Source organism: Papio anubis, chromosome 2 (genome assembly GCF_008728515.1).
Source record: "Papio anubis isolate 15944 chromosome 2, Panubis1.0, whole genome shotgun sequence".
Classification (NCBI taxonomy): Eukaryota; Metazoa; Chordata; class Mammalia; order Primates; family Cercopithecidae; genus Papio; species Papio anubis.
This window is the reverse complement of record NC_044977.1, coordinates 156,445,670-156,467,106: the sequence shown is the minus strand read 5'-3', so window position 1 is coordinate 156,467,106 and position 21,437 is coordinate 156,445,670. Positions and strand designations below refer to the sequence as shown.

General features: G+C 43.4%; 1 protein-coding gene across 1 annotated transcript in view; it reads left to right on the top strand.

Annotated features, from left to right (window-relative positions):
- EPHB1 (EPH receptor B1) overlaps positions 1-21,437 on the top strand; it is a 443,566-nt gene that overhangs the window by 372,206 nt on the left and 49,923 nt on the right. The window contains exons 11-12 of the mRNA XM_003895080.5: positions 11,010-11,257; positions 18,690-18,905. Coding sequence (XP_003895129.1) covers positions 11,010-11,257; positions 18,690-18,905 — 464 coding nt within the window. The remainder of the gene's footprint in view (positions 1-11,009; positions 11,258-18,689; positions 18,906-21,437) is intronic.

Below are 21,437 nucleotides of genomic sequence, written 5' to 3'. Positions count from 1 at the left end.
ACTTTATGCAATTTTAACAGAATACACTCCTGCAGGGAACCAATTTTTTTCCAGGTCCTTTTCTCCTCTGTCATCATTCTCATTTCCCTCATACCCTGCCCCACTGAGGCTGACTCTTCAGTGCTAAAAGAGCTGGCGTGGAGGTCAAATTGTTTCGAAAGTAAGGAATATGTTAAGGTAAGATTTATGCCATGTAACTGGCAATGTTTCTCTTAGTCACTTGAAATACTTGAAGCAGGGCGAAACTTGGGTTGCAAAATGGCAACAAAACATGAAAAGAAGAACCAGAAGTTCTTTATTCTTCCTTTATTTTTTTCTCTCCCTCCCTCCTTCCTCTCTCCCTCCTCTTCTTCCCTCAGGCTTTTACTGAATACTTCTTTTTTGCTGGATGTGGAGTTCCAGAGGTGAATAAACAGACTCAGAGGTCTGACAGATTTAGTGGGAAAAAATCAGGCCAGTAACGGTTAATTATTCCACACCATCCACACAGGCATGTATTATGCAAAGTGTGGGGCCAGCACAGAGCAGCATCCAGCTTGCTGTTCTAGGAGGGGCTGGGCATGTCAGGAAGGCTCTGCAAAGAATGACCTCTGGCCTGAGTCTTCAAGGATAAACACTAGTAGAAAAAGTAAGTTTTCATGAGGCATGTGAGAGAATGAGATAGTGACAGAGAGGAAAACTAAATTATTTAAGAAGGATAATGAATATGACCTCCCAGCAGTGGACATGCTGTGCTGGACAGCCTGCGGTAGCTTGCAAGAGCCAATTATGCACATCTGTTTCTAGCCCGATGTTCAGAGACATCATTTTGGTAGCTTGACATCGCCATAGTAGAAGTATTTACACCATGGGAATGGGCAAATGCTACAAATCCTGAGCCTGCCCTCTATTTGTCCCTCTGTTCCTTCCTTCCTTCCTTCCTTCTTTCTTTCTCTTTCTTTCTCTTTCTCTCTCTTTTTTTCTCTCTCTCTCTTTCTTTCTCTTTCTCTCTCTCTCTCCCTTTCTTTCTTTTTTTTTTTTTTTTTTGAGACGGAGTCTCACTCTGTCGCCCAGGCTGGAGTGCATTGGCGTGATCTCCACTCCCTGCAAGCTCCACCGCCTCCCAGGTTCACGCCATTCTCTTGCCTTAGCCTCCTGAGAAGCTGGGACTACAGGCGCCCACCACCGTGCCCAGCTAATTTTTTTTTTATATTTTTAGTAGAGATGGGGTTTCACCATGTTTGCCAGGATGGTCTCAATCTCCTGACCTCGTGATCCACCCGCCTCAGCCTCCCAAAGTGCTGGGATTACAGGCGTGAGTCACCACGCCCAGCCCTTTCTTTCTTCTTGACATCAATCATAGTGGGAGTATTTACACTATGGGAATTGGCAAATGCTACAAATCATGAGCCCCTCCCTCCCTCCCTCCCTTCCTTCCTTCCTTCCTTCTTTTCTTTCTTTCTCTCTTTCTCTCTTTCTTTCTCTCTTTCTTTCTTTCTTTTTCTCTTTCTTTTTCTCTTTCTCTCTTTCTTCCTTTGTTTCTTCTTGACATCAATCATAGTGGGAGTGTTTACACTATGGGAATTGGCAAATGCTACAAATCATGAGCCCCTTCCTTCCTTCCTTCCTTCGTTCCTTCCTTCCTTCCTTCCTCCCTCCCTTCCTTCTTTCCTTCCTCCCTCCCTCCCTTCCTTCTTTCCTTCCTCCCTCCCTCCCTCCCTCCCTTCCTTTCCTCCCTCCCTCCCTCCCTTCTTCCTTCCTTCCTGGAGAGCTGGTAGTTGAACACTTATAAGCACACCCCCACCCTCCAGACTGTGTAAAGTTATTTCAAAGAGGTTGCAGAAGAACCACCCTGCACCTGCTAAATATAGAGCCAGAGGAGAAGGCTATGTTTGTTGCAGGAGGGATTATGTTTAGAGTTCAGAAAGAACTTTATTCAATAAACATTGTTTCTGTGTATGTGACTGGAGGGGGCGGGGGATGCTGGAAAAATACACTCAATGCCTAACAAGTCCTGCCATGCAGGGGTTATTGTCTAAAGTGCAGACATTCAATACCACTCAGTGAGAGGAAGGCAGTGATTGAGAGCTCATAGGAGGGCCCCAAGAATGTGTAACCCTGGAGATGGGAGAGAAGGCTTGATGGCAGGAGAGGACTCAGGGAAGAGGGAACAAAGTGGCCCCTGAGGTTGTGAAGGCTTTGGATGGACTGACATTGTATGTCACATCCTGAGAACAAGGGGAAAGAAAGTTGCTGGGGAGGGATTTCCTGTGGTTAAGTATTGAACACTAAATCAATACTGATTGGAGAATCAGGCCAAGATCTAGAGATCCAGAGGCTGCTATATGAATTTTATCCCATAGAAAAATAGGTTTCATAGCAGGGTGGGTGAAAGGACCAACGTTCTAGTGAGCCGAATCCTATAAATGCTCTGCTTGGATTGGACTGGAAGAGGGGGATGGGAAAGAATGGGTAAAACCTTGGAGGTTGTGGGGTTTTGTTTAGATGGTACAGAGAGGCTTTGAGATGGTTGATGCTAGGATCGAGGCTGCATTTAAGTGACTAAACTTATCCAAACTGGGGTATACCCAAATGAATGTGATGAATGGAGTGACCAGTGGGCTTGGTGCCTGGAGTTGATGGGGAGTGGTAGCATGGAGGCTGTGATCAGAAATGAGGGGCCTCAGGTTAAGGGAGAGTAAGGCTGCCTAGCTCCCAGGGTGTGGGGAGTGGCAGTTGTGCATGTGAGTGAAGACCCATGGAGGACAATTAAGAAACTGTGAGGCTGAAGAGTTGCATCAACTGCCAAAGTTTCTCCTAAAGTTGTTGCAAATGTTGATCAAAGAAATAAAAATATAATAATTGTGAGCCAGGTGTGATGCCACCCAAGAAGACAATAATAAATCATTAATTATTAAGTAATCATTTGTTTAATGTCCATCTTTCCTCACAAGGCTCAAAGTTCTGTGGGAGCAAAGGAATGTATGTGTTTTGTTGGTCTGGTACCTGCCTAGTGCATGGCTCAATTAAATATTTGTTATATATGGCAAATGAAAGTAGGTTCTTGGTGGGAGAACATGGCAGTGTTAAAAATCTGGAGAACTAGATAGTGTTTGGGAGAATGAAGAGAGACTGGAGAGGTGGCATGAGATCATGAATCATCTGATGCTCTGAAAGTGGCCCAGTGGAGTGAAGGAAAGCTGACCCTTCCTCTTCTCACTGCAGATAATGAGAGTAATTGAAGTATCTTTACAGAGGGCAGCAGGTTACCTTGATATGTTCAGAGAATATCAGCTTATTGTTACCATGAGTCTGACTATCAGACGTCATCTCATAGGTCAACTCCAATGTATTGGTTAATTCTGGTCAGTTTGATCAGTAGACTTGCCCAGAACATGAGTCAGGGCTCTACAGCTTGAATGGCACTCCTGGGTTGTGCAGTGTGAAACCCGTATAACTGTATGCAACAGCCTAAGCATGACTACGTAGGTAAAGGTGTCACCAGAAGTTGTTGCCAGAAGACGACATGCCATTTGTATTTTCATTAATAAATACGTTCTCCTCTGACTCTAGCAGCTATTGATTCAACATTTCCAGGAATGGATGATTTCTGGAAGAAGGAAGCCTGTAGTGAAAGGGCTGTGTGAGAATAGTTGGGATGAGGGAATGTGTGGTATGTGTGGATGGGGATGGAGTCATCTGTGAGGCCAACAAAGGCCCAGGTTTCCTTGGGGATGATTTGGCAGAAAGGTCACTAGCAAGTTTGAGAGTCCTGGGGTCATTCAGTGTGCAGATAGGCAGCATGAGGGTAGCTCCACGTTGAATAGGAGTTACGGCAAGAAGCATTTCTAGGAGAGGAAATCATAGACATGTCTTCAGGAACATAGTCAAAGTAGCTAGCATCTCTTGAACACTCACCGTGTGTCTGACAATACTCTACATCCTTCACAAGCATGTGTCTCATTTAACTGTCTTATTACTCTGTGAGTTAGAGCATATGTATGTGTACACATGTATATTTTCTTGTAACTAGTAAGGAAATCAACATTCAGAGGATAGCTTGCCGAAGGTTGTGCTGCCAGTTAAGTTTATGGTAGAGCTAGAATTTAAACCCAGCTAGAGCTGATCTAGATCCGGAGAATGTAACCCTCACATGAATGTAACCCTTGGTCTGTTGAATATAGTTACAGAGTGCCTAGCTGCCACTCTCGCTGCTGTGGAAAAGAGCGGCTCAGTATACAGAGGCATTGCTTCTGATGGCAGTTTGGAATACCCATTGCTTCCGTCTAGCAGTTTGGAATACTCAAGCCTCTTTGTTGGGAATTGTGATACTGTCCTAGAATTCATTATTACTCTATTGTGATGCTACAAAGACTGTCCCACATGCCCTGGAGAGAGCATGGTCCTCATAGAATACCCTGGTCCTGTCTTCTGGTTCTCTTCTTCTAAGTGTGATCAATTATCAGCATTAGGAAGTACAAGGACTGAGATATTTAGCATCTTTAATTGTAAGTGCTTGCTCATGAAAATAAGCTAATTACATATAAAATATAAATGTGTGTATGTGTGTGAAGATATATACACACATGTGATATATAAGTATGCAGTTGTCTAACAACTATAAAAACTTACAAGAAAAGAGAAAACCATTTTCCCTCCCTCCCTGGATATTAGGTATTGTGAATACCATGGCTGTCAAGCAGGTTCCATCTCATGTGCCAACTCAGTGGTCTGGTGATGAGTATCTGAGGAGCTCTGGTAAAAGGCTAACGATGGTTGTGATCAACTAATAATGTCTGTCCTCTGTGCAGGGTCAGAAAGTGGTGGCGTGTGTACCATGGTTCTGCTCTCCCTGGTTTAGCCATAACTCATTTATCTTGCACAGGCTAGTGTGTTAAAACTTGCTTGAAATCATGCTTTAAAACCTAGTTTAAATGTATTCTTTAAAAATTTCCATTTCTGGTGTAAGCTTGAATTAGTAACTAGTAGCTCCGCTTTCCTTTTTTTTCCCCCAAGGCAGTTTTTGACTTCAGAATGCTGCTTTTTTTAAAAAAGTGCAATTCTGTGTAGATTTGAGCTGTGCACAACCAGCAGCTACTGCTTGAAATATCTGCTGGTAGGTGAATGTTTCGTTTTCAAAAATTGAGAATTCTTTTCTTCTGATTTTACATATAATATTGAGGCATTTAATGCTGCTGAACCACTTTTTCTCTCTTCCTCATTTTGTCAAGGAAGGTAGGAAAGAGGAATTGGCAAGGAGCTGAAACTTGTACGGAATAATTTCAGCAGCTGTCTGGGAGGAAACGCACAGGAATTGGTTAAATTACCCTCAGCTGACAGTCTTGAGGGCCAGGTTCTCAAACAGATGAAGCAGGCATTAGAATCACCGGGAGGCTGCTAAAACCCGAGTCACAGGCCCCACCTACTGAGCTTCTGATGCTGTGGGTCTAGGTGGGTTTTGGAAAAGTGCATTTTCTAACAAGTTCCTAGGTGATACTGATGCTTCTGGTCAAGAACCACAGTTCGAGAACCACTGCTGAGCACATCGGCCACTAGACTGGCCTACAGCTGGATCTGGGTCCTAACCAAATAGATGTTTGGCTATAGGAGAGGACCCAATGTCAGCCACAAAGATATGTGCCAATCAAAGTCCAGTCGGACCAAAATTAGGCTGGCTGCATTTACTGTCAGTAAAGAATCTGTGTGAAAAGAATCAACCACAACCACTCCCCAGCACAATCGTTTCCTTTAAGTGTCTGTCTTAAATATAATGTTAATTCTTGAATTGCTAGAAATATTTTCTAGGTATTATGAATTTTTATTGAAAATGAAAACGTTATGGCCAGGATTTGGAGCTCATGTAAAAGGAAGCTCTTTAGAGTTCAGATGATGGCGAATCGAAGTAGCATAGACGTCAAGTCCTGGCCCTAATTGCAGGAAAATTATCAAAAAGCAAAAATAGTTTCTTGTAGATACTATATTAAACTGAAGTCAAAGATCACAGGCAACAGCAATTTCTTAGATTGTAAGTGACACACGATCTTGATTTCCTGTTTGTTATTAATAATAGCAATATGCCCATTGACTCCCACCTCTCTATAAGGCTGTAGGCTGTGGTGTGCTCAAGGGCCAGAAGCCCAGACTTTAGCATCCTAGGCTTACCTGAAGACACCCTCCATGCTCAGGCACCTGGCAGGGAAACTTCACCATGTCCCCTGGCAGAAAGCTCTGATGTGTCTTAGATCAGTCACCATAAGTCTCAAAAGGCTGCCGAAACCTACTTTTCCTCTCTTTTCTCTTCCGGTGAGACCCCCCGCTCTGCACTCTCCCTCCCGACTACCTACTTCTGTTTTGTCTTTTTAAAACAGGCCTGGCCTGGTGGCTCATGCCTGTAATCCCAGCACTTTGGGAGGCTGAGGCAGGCAGATCACCCGAGGTCCAGAGTTCGAGACCAGCCTGGTCAACATGGAGAAACCCTGTCTCTACTGAAAATACAAAACTTAGGAGTGGTGGCACAAGCCTGTAATCCCAGCTACTAGGGAAGCTGAGGCAGGAGAATCACTTGAACCCGGGAAGTGGAGGTGCCAGTGAGCCAAGATCACATCACTGTACTCCAGCCTGGGCAACAGAGCGAGACTGTCTAAAAAATAAATAAATAAATAAATAAAGGCCAGGCATGATGGTTCACACCTGTAATCCCAGGATTTTGGGGGCCTGAGGTGGGCAGATCACGAGGTCAGGAGTTCAAGACCAGCCTGGCCAACATAGTGAACTGCCATCTCTACTAAAAATGTAAAAATTAATCGGGCGTGGTGGTGGGAGGCTGAGGCAGGAGAATTGCTTGAACCTGGAAGGCTGAGATTGCAGTGAGTCGAGATCATGCCACTGCAATCCAGCCTGGGCGACACAGCAAGTCTCTGTCTCAAAAAATAAATAAATAAATAAATAAATAAATAACCACCCACAAGTGTTTCAAACGGTTTGTAGTTTACAAAGCACTTTCTCCTAGACTTCTCCCAACACCCTGTTAGTAAGGCAAGACAGTTGGTCACTTCTTTTTATTGTATAGCAATGAGAAAGCTAAGTTCTGGAGAAATGAAGGGCCCACCAACATCCAATGTCTCAGGTGTGGTTTGGGTATAGACATGGAGCTTCTTCCTCCACTCACTACCAATTTTTCCCCCAGCTGCACTCAGGGGGCTACTTAATTACAGGGGAGAACATAATCTCCTAGTGAGGATTAGATATTAAGTGACATCCTTTGTAGTTGGTGCTTTGAAAACCTCCCGGCTTGGAGAATATGAAGACATTTCTTTGCCAGACAGAAAAGGAGTTCTTTTTACAGAATTTCCATTCTTTAAGTCACTGCAGAGTAGATTTCTGAGAGCAGTGACACCATGACCACGAAGGTAACCAATCACAAAGTCCACCATGCCCTACCCAAAGAAGGCATGTTTCTATTTTATAATTTTTAAAAACTGTATGAGTTTTTAGACTTGAAGACCAGTCACACAGATTAAAAATTAAATAACATTTCCCAATTAGGAAAGTAGTTTGATTCATACTGTCCTATACATCTTTGATTTCTTCCTTCCTTCTTTTCTTCTTTCTCTCCTCTCACATTTATTAGGTCCACACTATGTGCCAGGCCCTGTGCAGTATGAGGCAGCCTATATGTGTGCTTTGCTTTCAAAAGTATTCAGAAGTACAGAGATAAATTTCAGGAATGCCATGGCTTTTGGCAGTTCACTAATTCATTTGAAAAGTGCTTGGATGGTTTAAGCCTATGGTTTTCAGCCTGAGCGGTATGTCAGTATCACTGGGCAGCCAGGCCTGGCTTCATGGACCTGTGACCGGTGCATTTGCACAGGGCCCGACGTTCAGAAGGACCTGCACTTGGTTTATTTCTCTGTGGTTGGTCACATTTTTGAACAAGGAGTCCTGCACTTTTACTTTGCACCATGCTCTGCAAATTATGTAGCCAATCCTTTGGGCAGCTTTTAAATATGTCAATGTGCAGGCTGTACCCAGTCCAATTCGTCAGAATCTCTGAGGTAAGGCCCAGGCCTCTGGACTCTGTAAGTCTCTTCAGGTGATTCCAGTGGGCAGCCAGCTTTGAGAACCACTGAGGTAGAACAGAACTTCTCAACTGGAGTCTTCTTGTGTGTTGTGGAGGACATCAGATTTACTTGGAGCACTTTTCCAAACTCCACACGTTGATATATAGAAACTGATAAATACACTGACTTCCAAATATTCTGATGCCACCCAGCTCCCAGGCAGGAGGCTTACCTAAAGGACATCTGCGTATGAAACAGTATCACTTCTTTTGCTCTCACCTGGATATTGAGTTGCTGTGATAGTCACTCTATATGACTTGTTTGGACCTGCATATTTGGGGCATGATAGTCCCTGAACTATAACTTCATATCTATGTAGCTTTATTCCCCATGGCCCTGCTAACTGAAACATAGCTCTCTGGAAGCAGTATGGCAGGAAGAGATGGGTATGGACAACAACCCTGGCTGTGACTCCCACCTGTGTGATTGGGACATGTTTTCCTAGTGCCTCAGTTTCCTTATTATTTAAATGGCCATAGTAATACCTACCTCCCAGGAGTGTTGTGAAGATTGAATAAGTCACACAAAGTGCCTAGCACAGTTCCTGGCACATAGTAGGTGGTTAATAAATGCATGTTTGTGTACTGTCTCCTCCACAAAGAAATATTAACACACCTTTACCCTCAACTATCAACTGTGGCTTTTTTCTAAAAGAAAATAGAGCCCATTATTATGGCAACAAGGAAGAAATAGTAACTAATATTCTTCCATTAGTATACTTATCAAATATGTAATTTGTGTTCATTTAGCTCATAGTTATATATATATAGCATACATATATGCTATATATATGCTACGTATCTACATGCATACATATATATGCTACATATATACATGCATACATATATCTAGACACATATATGCATACATCCACATATATATACACACACTTATATACACATACATGTCTGTGACAGGTCTGTATTGTCTAGTACTTTTCTTTAAATTTTACTCATTTTAAATACTAAATAAGTTAAGCTATTGTAGTGTTTGTCTATGGAAGATGATGCTGCAGTAAATATATTTTTAACATACAAATTCAAATACTGGTACTTCTACTTCTGGATAAAGCAGAGATAAGAATCTTCAGCAGTTCGTAACCCAAGAGTGAGCAAGGCAAAAGCCAAACATATAATAATAAATATGATACAACAACTTTTACTGGTATGTCTGCTATGTGCCAAGCACCACAGTGGAGTGGATGTGCAAGCTACAAACATGCATGAGACTTGGTCTGACCTCCAGCAGTTCACCAAAAGAGCATATGATTCAATGTGAAAACCAGTGTTGCAGCCAGGTGCAGTGGTGCATACCTGTAGTCCCACCTACTCAGGAGGCTGAGGCAAGATGATTGCTTAGCCCAGGAGCTCAAGTATAGCATGAGCAACATAGTGAGACCCTGTCTCAAAAAAAAAAAAAAAAAAAAATAGAGGAAGGAAGGAAGGAAAGGAGGGAGGGAGGGAGGGAGGTGGGAGGGAGAGAGAGAAAGGGAGGAAGGATAGGAGGAACGAAAAAGAACAGCCCCCCAAAACAAATAGTGTTATAAATGATATTTATCTGAGTGTTAGGTCCATGTTGAAATCTTCCTAATGGTGCTTAACCAACCTCTACTCCAGCCCCAGTTTCTATCAAGTTCTGTTGACTCTGGAGCAGTTTTTCATAATAGTCCTTTCATACAGCTTCCTTCCAATCTTTTTTTGCAGCAAGAAAACAAAAGGAACTCCCAAATGAATCACAGGAGCAATGTTAACTTGCCTTTCTAATATGGCGAGTAATTTCTCTGATTTTTCAGTTTGCTCCAACATTTTCTTCCAGAATTGGAAAGTGAGAGAGAAAGTTTTCCCAGCAGAAAGCCATGTTTCTTCTGCTGCTCTTACAAGTAGACACAACTGCTTCACATGAAAGAATTGGAGGTTACCAAGCCAAATTAAATCATAAAATAACTTTTGAAAGCATGTTAAACAGGATTCAACAGATTTTTTTTTTTAGGCAGCTATGAAGTAGTGTCACCATAATTGTTTTTACTGTTGGTGACTTTACTGTGAAAATGTTTCAATGTTGTGGCATGCATGGAGGTGTGCAGCTCATGCCTGTTTGGAGAAATAACTTGCTCTTCATCTGCCAAAAGTGCAGTTAGCTGACAGCCTCCAGCTGCAGCCCCATCAGGGTCAGCCCTGGCTTTCCTGCAGGGCCCCAGCTCTTCCCAGCAGCCCCCAGCCAGTGACTGAGCATGGCAGAGATGTGAGGGCCGGGCTGCTTCTGCAATAGGAACTCTGCTATGGCTCTCCCTTTTGGGTTAGCTGGGATTTCATCAGGTCTGCGTGGTGATCTTGGGCTGTCTGCCCAATCCTGCTTCCTCTCACTTTTGTCTTTCACAAGTGAACCTCTTCCCTTCCTAACTCCTCAGTGTCTGTTTTCTGGGGCACCCAGTAAACACAAATGCTCTCCCAGCAGTGTAGGAACACAAACAGTATACATCTCATTCAGAGGGCCAAGGTATCTGAACATGTCCCCTATCCCCCGAATGTTCTTGCACCAGGATCTGCTCAAAATGAATCATGATCCTGCCAAAGTGAAACTGACTCTTTCATTTCCATTATTCAGCTGGGACACAATGGAAAAATTAAATGTGGGGAGAAACAAACTCATATATATTCTGAAATTCCACTTTAGTTACCCAAACTCTTTCTAAGTATCAAGGTAAGGCATGTACTTTAGTAATCCTTTTGTGTTTGCCATGAACTGGTCACAGCCAAAACAATATAGTTACAATGAGAGAAGACTGTTTCAATTCCCGCCACTTTAATCACAATTCCACTTGGAGCACCATTGTTCTCCATTAGATGCCTTCCCTCTTGGTTCCACAGACTGAGAAGGAAGAGGATATTAATGGCGTTTTTGCTGTTGCAGGGGAGTTTGGAGAAGTGTACAAGGGGCGTTTGAAACTGCCAGGCAAGAGGGAAATCTATGTGGCCATCAAGACCCTGAAGGCAGGGTACTCGGAGAAGCAGCGTCGGGACTTTCTGAGTGAGGCGAGCATCATGGGCCAGTTCGACCATCCTAACATCATTCGCCTGGAGGGTGTGGTCACCAAGAGTCGGCCTGTCATGATCATCACAGAGTTCATGGAGAATGGTGCATTGGATTCTTTCCTCAGGGTAAGAGCAACTCAGGGGTTTGATGACGCACTTGGATGCAGGCGAATGGTGGCTGGGGAGAGGGGTTCCATGAGTACAACCTACCATTCAGGAATCGCCTGATCCAGTGCGAATGGGCATTGGAGATGTTAGCAGAGATTTGTTGCTGAAAGAAGAGAACAAAACAGTGCTTGTGGGATCCTCAGGAGGAGGATGGCATGGAGTAGGGCATTGACAAATGCTTGTTGGATGAATAAAATGAATAGAGAGGGGCAAAGAATGGCCATTGGCATCTGCATGAATCACAGAGATTGAAGAGACTTTTGGCTGCTGTATAGCCCTGTGTGATTCATGCAGACAGCCGTGGCCATCTCTGCCTTTCACCAGCACAGCCACCCTCCCAGACTGCTCTGCATTTACAGGTTCATTTACAAGGCTGTGTCACAAGCATCCATGGGTATTTCTGTGGTTGGTGAAGATTCCCAACCAACTTGCAGCAGAAGTAGGGAGTTGCTGAAGGCCTTTGGCTGGGAGACCTGTAAAAGATCATTGTCAGAATATGCCCAAAGTAGAGCCAGGCCCACAGTGAAACTGTTTTCATTTCCGTAGGCTATCACTGAGCACCTAGATGAAGGGTGAGTGAGAATGGCCATGATGCTGATATCTGGGGAGTGGAAGCTGATAGCTTCAGCCAGGAAGCAGAAACTGAGAGCAGAGGGTCCAGTGGGCAGCATCAAAGAATGGGCAGAGCCTTCTGAGCAGGAACTTCAGGGTGATACCCAGTAGCTGGCTACATTACCAAAGCAACCAAACAATAGCTGTGGCTGCAGATTAAAGGGTCAGTCATGGACACATTGCTGGGATCACTGCTCTGGCCAGGCCCTATTCTGGATGTTGTGCCTATAGAGATAAAGGAAACCTTGCTCTAATGCTACATAACAAATCATCCCCAAGACCTCAGTGCCTTAGCACAACAACAATTTCTTTAGATCATGAATCTGTAATTTGGGCAAGGTTTGGGAGGGACACCTCTGATCCATGTGGAGTCAGTTGCAGTAGCTCAAGGGCTGAGGCTTAGAATTGTCTGAAGCCTCCTTCATTCATATATTAGGTGGTCAATGCTGAGTGTCAGCTGCCACCTTTCTAGGTGGCCTGCTTGGACTGCCTTAGAGCAAGCTGGGTCTCAAGAAGAAGCATCCCAAGAGAAGAATGGGCAATCTGTGTTACTTTTGTGACTCAGGCTGGGAAGCCACATAGTGTCATTTCCAACATAGTGACAGGCCCAGATACAAGGGGAGAAAACAGGCCCCACATTTTGATGAAGGGACATCAACTCAATGTCTTCTTACACATGATAGCTGGGAGCTTTTGTTACGTTCATCTTAGAGAGTACCGCCTGCCACCAATGTAGTCCCTACTCCTGCTAGTGCCCAACGCTTCTAGCAATCATTTGCCTATCTTATACTTTTCCCCCCATGAGTTAAGTACAGATGTAGTAAGTGGAGAAGTTCTTAAATCTCCCTGGAGAATCTAGGGGAGGCTTCAAAGAGGGGGAAGAATTTATCTGAGATCAGAGAAGAGGAATTTGTCAGACAAGCAAGAAGCAGGCAGGTAGGCTGATGGAACAGCAAAAATAGTGTATATGAAGGCCAGAGTAAGTGTGGACCTGTTTGGTAATTTATCAACCCCTACATGGTAGCTCCAGCACTCAGAAACAGAGCTTAGGGGCTGTAGTGTGGAAGGGTAGCTGGGGCACTTGTCTAGAAGCACACTGCTGAAGCTACCTTTGTACAACAGGAACATGCTTTTTGCCCAGTCTGGGTCACTAGGCAGTAGTGGCGTTTGTTTTCTGGGGGTGCAGGGGTGGGGAACAACTGATATAGATTATTGGGCCCATGCACCTTCCTTAGGACAGCCTCCTTGAGGGTATGGGGTCATGCTTTGTCTTTGGAAACAAACATATATACCTAACACAGTGTACACCTGGTAAATGCTAGTTGACTGAAAAATTATTTCTCAAACAAAAATGCTAGGGAGTGGCATGAGAGCTCCAGTCATCCTGTGTGTACATTATCTCTCACTGTCCTTGCTGCCACACCTCTCATGTCAGTGCAAGGCATTGTCTATGCTTTCCTGGAGACATTCATTTATGATCAGAGATCTCATGAAGACAGCTGAATAAACAAAGTTGAATAAACTTGAATAAAACGCAATGTGAGAAGAAAAGCATTTTCTGGAACCACTGTCAAGACCCTTTTGGGAGTCATTTATTTCCTACCAGTCAACTGATTGGACTTCAGAGAGAGCCACTGCTTGATTTGGGGACTGTGATCACACTCCGTCACTGGAGTGTGTAGGAGAACAGGGAGATTCATTCTCAGGAGCCTGCAGAAAATCAAAACCCTACACTGCTGTTCTTCCTAGGGTCTGTTTTCATTTGGGGCCCAGGTCACGGAGGCATGTTGGACACCAGCATTTCTCATGATGATGAGCTGAGCTTGCAGGGGAAGAAAACCTGGGGGCAAGAGAGGAGCACGGGAAAACAGAGAAGCAGGCATGGTAAGAAAGGAGTGGTGGGAGCAGGCAGTGCCAGGAGGAGAGAGGGAAATGAAGCGTTTCTGACTCCTCACACTGCATGGAGGCAGGTAATCTATAAATCTAATTTCAGCCTTACTACCGAACCCTGGAGCACAGCAACATTAATTGACGTATCTGCTGCTTGATAAAATCGAAAAATAGGTCATCAGTTCAGTTCTACAGAGTCCATCTTCTGGGAAGTAGGATAATTTTAGGATCCCTACTCAGAGAAGAAAGGAAAAGGATTAGTCCCAACTGTTTCCTCCCCTCCAACTTCTCCTTTCCCCCTGGTCATAGCATCTTTGGAGAGTGGTTACAGTTCTAGCCCTGAATCAGCATGTGAGAGATACCATTATGCTTCAATCACACATTCAGTAGATGGTTCATTATTACTAATTTTCTAAAAATTATTGTGCCGTGGATTATATAGCATACAAATCCATAACTGAATTTTTCCTTCTTGACACTCAAATTCAAGGACTTCAACCTGGTGGCTCTTCCCTAATATTAGAAACAATTCCTGAAGCTGTGGCCAGTATCCCATGGTTTAGTTAACATGGTTCTTGACATGCTCCATAAGGCCTTCTTGCCTAAAGCTTGGCTTTGCGGTTGCTGCTGGTTCTTCCACAGATAATCATAACTGGAAGACTCTTGAAAGTCACTGAGTAATGTCAAATGGGGACATTTCTCATCAAGAAGCTCATTCATGGGCTGTAGCTAGAAGATAGCAACCCAGAAATCACAAAGAGAACACCAGATTGGAAGTCCTGAGACCAAGGTTCTGCTTTGGCTTCTGCTGTGAGTCACCCTGTGACCTGAAGCAAACCTGTTAACTCAATTTCCCAATTTATAAACTAAAGGCATTGAGCTAGGTGAGCTCGAAAGGTCCCTTTCAGTTAGAAAAAATCTATGATTCATTTTCTTTGAACAAATCAAATAAGGATTTCATTTCCTGAAGTGGATTCGTCAATGAAAGTTGAAATACCTAAATCCTTCCTGTCTAATATAAGGACCAGCAAGTGGCTTCGGTGCATTTGCAGAAAAGCAATTTCAGCAGAAAGCACTTCATGAAGGGAGGAAGGTTTAAATCACCTCACCTAGACCTGTATTTCTTCTCTGTGCTATGCTTTTACTATGTGCTCAGCATGGAGCCAGGTCCTTTCCCAAAGTCACCAAGAAATCAGTTTGTGTGTGTGTGTGTGTGTGTGTGTGTGTGTGTGTGTGTGTGTCTTGTTCATCTTTGAATGCTACTGTTCATATCTCTGGAAGTTCTTTTTGGAGAATTATACCAATCAACTGAGCATGTAACAGTTAAACATGCCAGAAAAATATTAATATGTTTTTATCTTTAAATTTCACCAAGGTTACAAATTCAACAGACATGACCCTACCTATCTTGATATGTGGTTCTCTTGAAGATTCTAAAGAAAATATGTTGCCCGTTGCAGAGTCAGCACATTCCAATGGCAAAAGCACGAGACAGGAGTTAGAAGACCCAGATAAGACTAGCATCACTAATCCATCATGGTTCTTCTCCCGCAAAGCTGATGCACAGCGTTTTTCTCCACACAGCATTTGAGGCCACCATTACCAGTTGATCAGAGATGGGCTGTCAGTGGAGAAGTGATTTACCATTCTGAACTTTGATTACTGGTATAACTCAAAACCACACCGTGATTTAAGGCTGATCACATACATTTTCTGGACCTCCTTTATGTTGTCTGTAAAAACAATATAATATTGCCTGCCTTGCCTACTGCACAGGACCAATTTTAAGGATCAAAACATATCAAAACATGTAAAGTATTATTTACCATTCAAAAGTCAAGTGACGGATGCTACCCACATTTGTGACTAGTTGATCTGAAGTTTAGGCCTGCATCATTAGGTCCCAACCATCTACTACAATTACAGATGCCTATCTGTTACCTACTGAGCTCAGCATGTGCTGAGTACTGGGCTGCCCAAGAACAATGATCCCAGGATGTTTCCCCCACACACCCAGGAAGCCATGAGAACCAGAGTTCTGGTCCCAGATGTCCTCAGTCTCTCTCACCACGCACATCTGAGGTACACGGAAACTGAATTGTGAGCTGTTACTAAGGCTCTGCTGATATTAGCAGGGATCAGTGCTACCATCTTAGGGCCCACAAGGCACTGAGCTAGGACCTTTCATATGTGTTATCTCTTCTAGTCTCACCAGAACCCTATGAAGAATGGACACTATGTTCTTATGTTATAGGTGCGGAAATAACTGCTCTGCAGGTTAAATAACTTGCCCAAGCCCACACAACCACTAAGCTGCAGAGCCTGGATCCAAATCAGGTCTGCTGGTTCCAAAGCCTGGACCTTTAATCATTTCTTGGTCTTTTTTGACCCAAGAAACTATAAGGATGACTAATCTAAATTTTAAAACAAATCGGATAATAAATAAGCTCTAAGAAGACTTAACAACAAAGCAAAAACGTAAACACATTGCTGTATGCGCTTTCAACATTACTCTTCTCAAAGTTGTTTAAGCCACCCCAGTGCTCTCCCCAAATGCCATCTTTTTTAGGGAGACATTCCATATGTGTAGATACTGTTGCCTACACTTACAGAGAGGAAATAATAGACTGAATTGAATAAATACAAGCCATGTGACTTGTGGCTGAGATGCACCTCTGTAATATACAGAAATTGCATGACAGCTTTCTGAAGAGGCAAATCCACAGAGACCTACTTGGAGAAAACACTTGGTGCTAGCAACAGCCTGGCTAACTTCTTGAGAAGGTGTTGGTTGAAGTGTATTAGTGAGAAGGAAGATCCGCATCACTCACTGCACATCCAGCTCTCACAGATGGGCAATGTGCTGAAAACCAGTCAGAGTTTCCAAAAAGTAGCTCTATACTTTCTTTTTGAGTTGCTTAGAATAATCTGTTGTGGAGAAAGCATACATCCCTTCTCCTGGGCAGGTTGGGAGGTGGTTAAGGTTAGAGTTAGAAATAGCCTGGAACTTGGAGTGTGTCAAATACAGTGTGTTTGGGAGCCCTTCTACTGGCAGACATCTCCAGGAGGGGAGAAAGTCAATTTGCTCTATTCCTTCAATTGATCAAGGAGCATAACCCCCAGAACATAGATCCAGGCTTGCAATCTTGCATGAGGAACAGAGTTTCCAACAATTCATGCAATCATTGTTAGACTTTTTGATTGTTGTTGTTGTTGCTCATAAGTAGAGTATTTTTATAATAGGTCTTTTATTTTTCCTTGCTTATTTTTGCATAGAAATGCTTTTGCAGTAGCATATGCATGTGAGTGCACTGTGTAACATCTTGCATACAGTAGATACTCAATGATGGGAGCTCTTCTCATTGTCTGTGCTTTCTGGATTTCACATAAGGACTCTGGGATGCAGGTCATGGTTGTTTTGCCGAGTACCTGTGTTTAGCAGTAAACACAGAGTAGACCCCAAGTGTCCTACTTCCACCTCTCCTCCAGTCAGAGCATTCTAATGACTAGGCTGTGCTCTACTTGTAGAACATAATTCTCAGCCCTTTGGGGAGCATTTAGGGCTGGACTAGATGGGGAAATATGTTCTTGGCAGTATAGCCTAGGGTCTACTGATTTAACTGGTGTGTACAAAGTCGAGACCCAGGAGCTTTGGGGAGACAGGAGTAAGACACTGTTTTATTCACTGAAGAGTCTGTTGTCTAACAGAGGGAGGGCATCCACCCAAGAAACTCTGAGCCCACAAATGATGGGAGAGAGGGCAGCACTGCAGGTTGCCATGAAGAAGAGCAGCAACAGCTCCCATTCACTAGGAGAGTTCCCTGTGCCAGATGCTGTGCATGAAGTTCTCCTGACCCACGGTCCCTATGAGGAAGGTGTGGTTATACCAGTCTAAAGGCTGAAAGCCCTGGGATTACCCAGAGAAGGTGCTTTACACGCTTGATTTTGGAAAGAGGAAAAGATGTGTTCATCATTCATTCAACTTATGTGTATTAAGATTTTCTATCTACCTTAAAGTTTACAGCACTGATAATACTATGGTGACCAAAGAAGACAGAGTTTTTGTCCTCAAAGTGTATAAAATCAAGCAGCAGAGACAGACAGACAGACAGATACACACATACGATTAAAACTTGTGATATGTGCTAAGAAGAAGACTAAGAGCATGCACTAAACATTGTCATCAGAAAGTGCTAGTCGTATTTGAGGGAGGGGGCAGTTAAAGGGTTCCCTCTCTAAGAAAGTGATATTTAAGCGGAGAACTGAAGGGCGAGTAGATGTCGATTGTTGGAGGGAAAACAGAGGAAATAGCACATGCTAAGGGCCCTAAGTCAGGAAGAGTTTGTTTTGGAAAAGAAGAAAGGGTGCCAGTCACTGTGGCTTTAGTACATTAGTGATGGATATGGTGGCCTAAGGTAAGGCAGTAGCTGATCCCAAGCGGTCTCGTGGACCATGCTAAGGAGTTTGGAGATTTTTCTTAATGCAATGGGAGGCTATTAGATATTTTTAAGCCAGGGACTGACATGGCCTGATTTATGTCTTAAAAAGATGGCTCTGGCTGGAGAGAATGGATTGGGGGGCGGGCAAGGAGGCTGTTATAGGTGATGGATGGCAGCAACTTGGTTGGACTGGCGGCAGTGGAGATGGAAAGAAGTAGATGGGTTTCAGATGTAATTTGGAGACAAAATTGACAGGGCTTGGCAAGGAGAAGAGAACAAAGCATTCATGGAGAGGGATGGGGGATGGGAGTGGGGGAGGCAGGAGGATGCAGTATGTGGCTCGGCCTGGAGCAGATGGAAGCTGACAAGCAGCAGGGCCACAGCATCTCTCCCTCTGCTTAACCACTGAAGCCCGTCTTGATCCCAATGCCCTCTATGTCTTATTACAGCAAAATGATGGGCAGTTCACCGTGATCCAGCTTGTGGGTATGCTCAGGGGCATCGCTGCTGGCATGAAGTACCTGGCCGAGATGAATTATGTGCACCGGGACCTGGCTGCTAGGAACATTCTGGTCAACAGTAACCTGGTGTGCAAGGTGTCCGACTTTGGCCTCTCCCGCTACCTCCAGGATGACACCTCAGATCCCACCTACACCAGCTCCTTGGTGAGTCCTTCTTGGCATTCTCAAGTAGAAGCATGGCATGAGTGAAAGGGGACTCTGTGTGGCTGGGAACTGTGGCAGAGCACACTGGGAGGGAATGGGATCTGAACTGAGCTCTCCACTGAGAGATCAAGATGCCAGGAGGACTATCCAGCCGGGAGAAGCCATAGTAGCTGGTTGTTCAAGCAAGAAAGCAAGCATTTGGGCTTGGACTGTGAGGAAGGGACAGTGTCTCTTATGAAGCTATAGTGTTCCTTGGGAAGAGGAAATTTTGGAACAGCTGATTTGAGGGAATCCAAGCAGGTAGACAGTGGCACCAGAGGCATCTGTCAGCAGAGAGCAGACCCCAGGCATGCATGAGGACTTTGATCTGCAGCTGGATTGGGCGCTGTGTCACCAGGTAGACTCTTGATCCCCTTCTCTCTTCTCTCTGTATTGCTTCCAAATAGCTCTAAGTACTGTCTACACGATGAGTACTCTTAAACTTGTATTTCCTGCTCAGCCTCCCCCTCTACATTCTGAGCAGCACTAATCATCTATATCCAACTGCTTAGTTCACACAATTTCATTTAGAACTTTAACAAGCCCAAAATAGAGCTTGGGATTTACTCTCCAATATCCTCTCCCTAGTCCCTCCATCTCAGTAGTTGGCACCACTTAACTAAAAGATGAAACCTAGGAATGATCTTTGATTTCTTTCTGTGTCCATCTATTTTAAATCCCTCAGCGACCCCCATAGGGTACCAAAAAATCTATCCCTCTGTCTCCATCTCTGCTTCCCCCAATCTATTCCAAAGCACTATTCCCTTTCACCTGGATTGTTACAGTGGCTTCCTAACTGGTGTCCCTGGTTTCCTTTTGTCTCCTTACATCCATTTCAACAGCACCCAAAGTGACTGATCTACCTACTTACCTGTCTACCTGTCCATCCTCTTTAAACCTGTGAAAGTAATGCATGATTATTACAAAAATCAAAACAATACAGAGAAGTAAAAGGAAATGCCAATTAGAATGGCAATCATTAAAAAGTCAGGAAACAACAGATGCTGGTGAGGCTGTGGAGAAATAGGAACGCTTTTACACTGTTAGTGGGAGTGTAAATTAGTTCAACCATTGTGGAAGACAGTGTTGTGATTCCTCATGGATCTAGAACCAGAAATACCATTTGACCCAGCAATCCTTTACTGGGTATATACCCAAAGGTTTATAAATCATTCTACTATAAAGACACCTGCACATATATGTTTTTTGCAGCACTATTTACAATAGCAAAGACTCAGAACCAACCCAAATGCTCATCAATGATAGACTGGATAAAGACTGTATATGTGGCACATATACACCATGGAATACTATGGAGCCATAAAAAAGAACGAGTTCATGTCCTTTGCAGGGACATGGATGAAGCTGGAAACCATCATTCTTAGCAAACTAATACAGGAATGGAAAACCAATCACTACATGTTCTCACTCATAAGTGGGAGTTGAACAACGAGAACACATGAACACAGGGAGAGGAACATCACACACCAGGGCTTGTCAGCGGGTGAGGGGCAAGGGGAGGGAGAGCATTAGGACAAATTCCTAATGCATTCAGGGCTTAAAACCTAGATGATGGGTTGATAGGTACAGCAAACCACCATGGCACACGTATACCTATGTTACACACCTGCATGTTCTGCACATGTATTCCAGAACTTAAAGTAAAATTTTAAAAGAAAAAGAATAAAAAATAAACTAAAATTCCCCTGAGGCAGGGATTGGTAAAGTTTTTCTCAAAGGGCTGTCTAATAAATATTTTAGGCTTTGCTGCCTAAGAGGCAAAATGAAGGATATCATGTAGATAATTATATAACCATTTAGAATGTAACTAACCCCGTAAGAAGTTATAAATGTCATTCTTAGCTCATGGACTATTAAAAAAGGGACCAGCCAAGTTTAGCTTTCAGACCACAGTTTATCTACACCTGCCAATTTCAACAATTAGGCGTGCCTTCTTTGGCATTTTTCTCTTCGGTCAAAAATTTGAACATTTTTATTCTACAAAATTTGGATCATATTATGCCTATTCCTCTGTGATCTGGGGTGTCTTTTGGGCATCATTGCTGCCAAGATTACTTTTCTGAAAGTTAGCAAACATTCACACTCTACCGGGAATGTATGGTGCTGGGCTTCAGCATCCTCACCAGACCTGGAGGTGATCAACCCTCACAAAGGGTTGCTGCTCCAACAATGAAAAATGATGCCTCATTTTAAAATTTCACATATGTCTACATTTTTAAAATTTTTAAATTTAATTTTTTGATTTTTAATTTTTGTAGGTACACAGCAGGTGTATATATGTAAAACGTTTATGAGATGTTTTGATACGGGCATGCAATGCATAATACATCATGGAAAACGTGGTATTCATTCTCTCAAGCATATCTCCTTTGTGTTACATACAATCCCTTTTAGTTATCTTAATTGATTTTTTATTTTATTTTTTTAATTTTTGGAGATGGAGTTTCACTCTTGTCATCCAGGTTGGAGTGC